The sequence below is a fragment of the Austrofundulus limnaeus genome, unplaced genomic scaffold, assembly GCF_001266775.1.
Source record: "Austrofundulus limnaeus strain Quisiro unplaced genomic scaffold, Austrofundulus_limnaeus-1.0 Scaffold688, whole genome shotgun sequence".
Taxonomy (NCBI): Eukaryota; Metazoa; Chordata; class Actinopteri; order Cyprinodontiformes; family Rivulidae; genus Austrofundulus; species Austrofundulus limnaeus.
In genome coordinates this window covers 100,646-102,202 of record NW_013953090.1, presented here as the reverse complement: position 1 = coordinate 102,202, position 1,557 = coordinate 100,646, and the positions used below count along the sequence as shown (strand labels likewise).

The following is a 1,557-nucleotide window of genomic DNA, read 5'->3' as shown; positions in this document are numbered from 1 at the left end:
GCTTTAGCAACAGTCCATCCAAAACAGTAAAGAACTGTGTCATCGGCATAAAAATGCATATTAGCATCTGACACATTTTGTCCTAATTCATTAATGTACATAATAAACAGGAGGGGACCCAAGACTGAACCCTGTGGCACCCCCTTGTGTACACTGATAAAATCAGAACACAAATCATCATATTTAATACACTGAGTCCTGTTACTTAAATATTTTGACAACCAGGAAACCACATGATCTGACATTCCCAAACAATAAAGCCTGTACTTTAAGACAGCATGGTCCACAGTGTCAGAGGCTTTTCACAGRTCAATAAAAAGAGATGCACAGTACTGCTTTTTATCAAGAGCAACAATTATATCATTTATCACTTTAGTGGCTGCAGTGATGGTGCTGTGCTTTTTTCTGAAGCCTGACTGCAGTTTTGAGAGAAGTTCATTCGAATATAAAAACTCTTTTAGTGGATCGCAAACAAGAGATTCAAGCATCTTTGACAAAAAGAAATGATTATGATGCAGAAACCAAGAAGAAGAACCTGAGCAGACCGTCTCACCTTGTGTTTGAAATACTGCCTGGCATAGCTCTTCACCTGGAGGACACTACGAGTGTCCACCAGCTTGGCAATCTTAGTCCACCTGTGACCAAACTGGGCCTACAGAAACAAAACACAACTGAAAAAATAACAACATCTGGTTTTCTTTACTTCTCTACATAAATAACTGTGAAATTCTACTGTGTCGTTTTTATGTTTGCTTTATAAGAAGAGACAAAAACAAGAAAAACAACTTCAGCTGCATGTTGACAGAAATCTTACCAGTCCTTCCTCAAACAGCTGTTTCTCCTGCTTAGACCAGCGCGACGCTGAGGTGGAGCCTCTGGAAGGAGCCCTGGTGGTCCAACAAAGAGAGGAGAGGGTGACAGGGTGAAGAAAACCAGCCTCAGTGCTGGGACAGAAGAGGAGACTTACTTCTTCACTTTCAGCTTTCTGTTGGCATCACTCTGCAGAATGTTGTCAGGAACCCCCTTTCCTGTCAAATAATATCTTCAMGGACAGTTCAGGGGCTTAAAGTGACACTTTTCTTTATATTCAGAACATTAAACACATCAGGCATGTAAGCAGTGAAGTCAGTTTTAATTTAAAGGCATTCACAGGTTTACTTATAAACAACTTTACAGTATTTAGGGTATTTTCTGAATATTTTGAATGTTTATTTTTTTTAGAATAGCTAAAAGTAGCAAAGGTTTAAGCAGCCAGTTGAATATTAAAGTGTACTGAAATAAATATAGACCTAAACTTCACATGTTCATTCTACAGTTACTCAAATCTCTCTATGATCCATCTTTAACTGATATAAATAATTTGTGTAAATTCATTTATTTTATTGGGTTCAGTTTTTCTAAGAAGGTATTTATTCTAAAATCAAACTGGCTTTTTTTATGTTTTCTGCTGTAGAGGGTGAAACACAAGGCATGTCTGAGATTCTTAACCTATGGGCCACAGCGCCACCTTGAGGGCCTCAAAAGAACAACAGTTTTTAACTTTGGGCCGCAGAGGGC

The 1,557-nt window shown here is 38.5% G+C and overlaps 1 protein-coding gene across 2 annotated transcripts in view; it reads right to left on the bottom strand.

The window, feature by feature from the left end:
* The window catches only part of mysm1 (Myb-like, SWIRM and MPN domains 1), a 26,961-nt gene that overhangs the window by 20,813 nt on the left and 4,591 nt on the right, over positions 1 to 1,557 (bottom strand). For both annotated transcript variants that reach the window (XM_014027826.1, XM_014027827.1), the window contains exons 4-6: positions 968 to 1,042; positions 815 to 887; positions 554 to 652 (exon numbers count right to left, since the gene is read on the bottom strand). In XM_014027826.1, the coding sequence (XP_013883280.1) occupies positions 554 to 652; positions 815 to 887; positions 968 to 1,042 (247 nt within the window). The remainder of the gene's footprint in view (positions 1 to 553; positions 653 to 814; positions 888 to 967; positions 1,043 to 1,557) is intronic.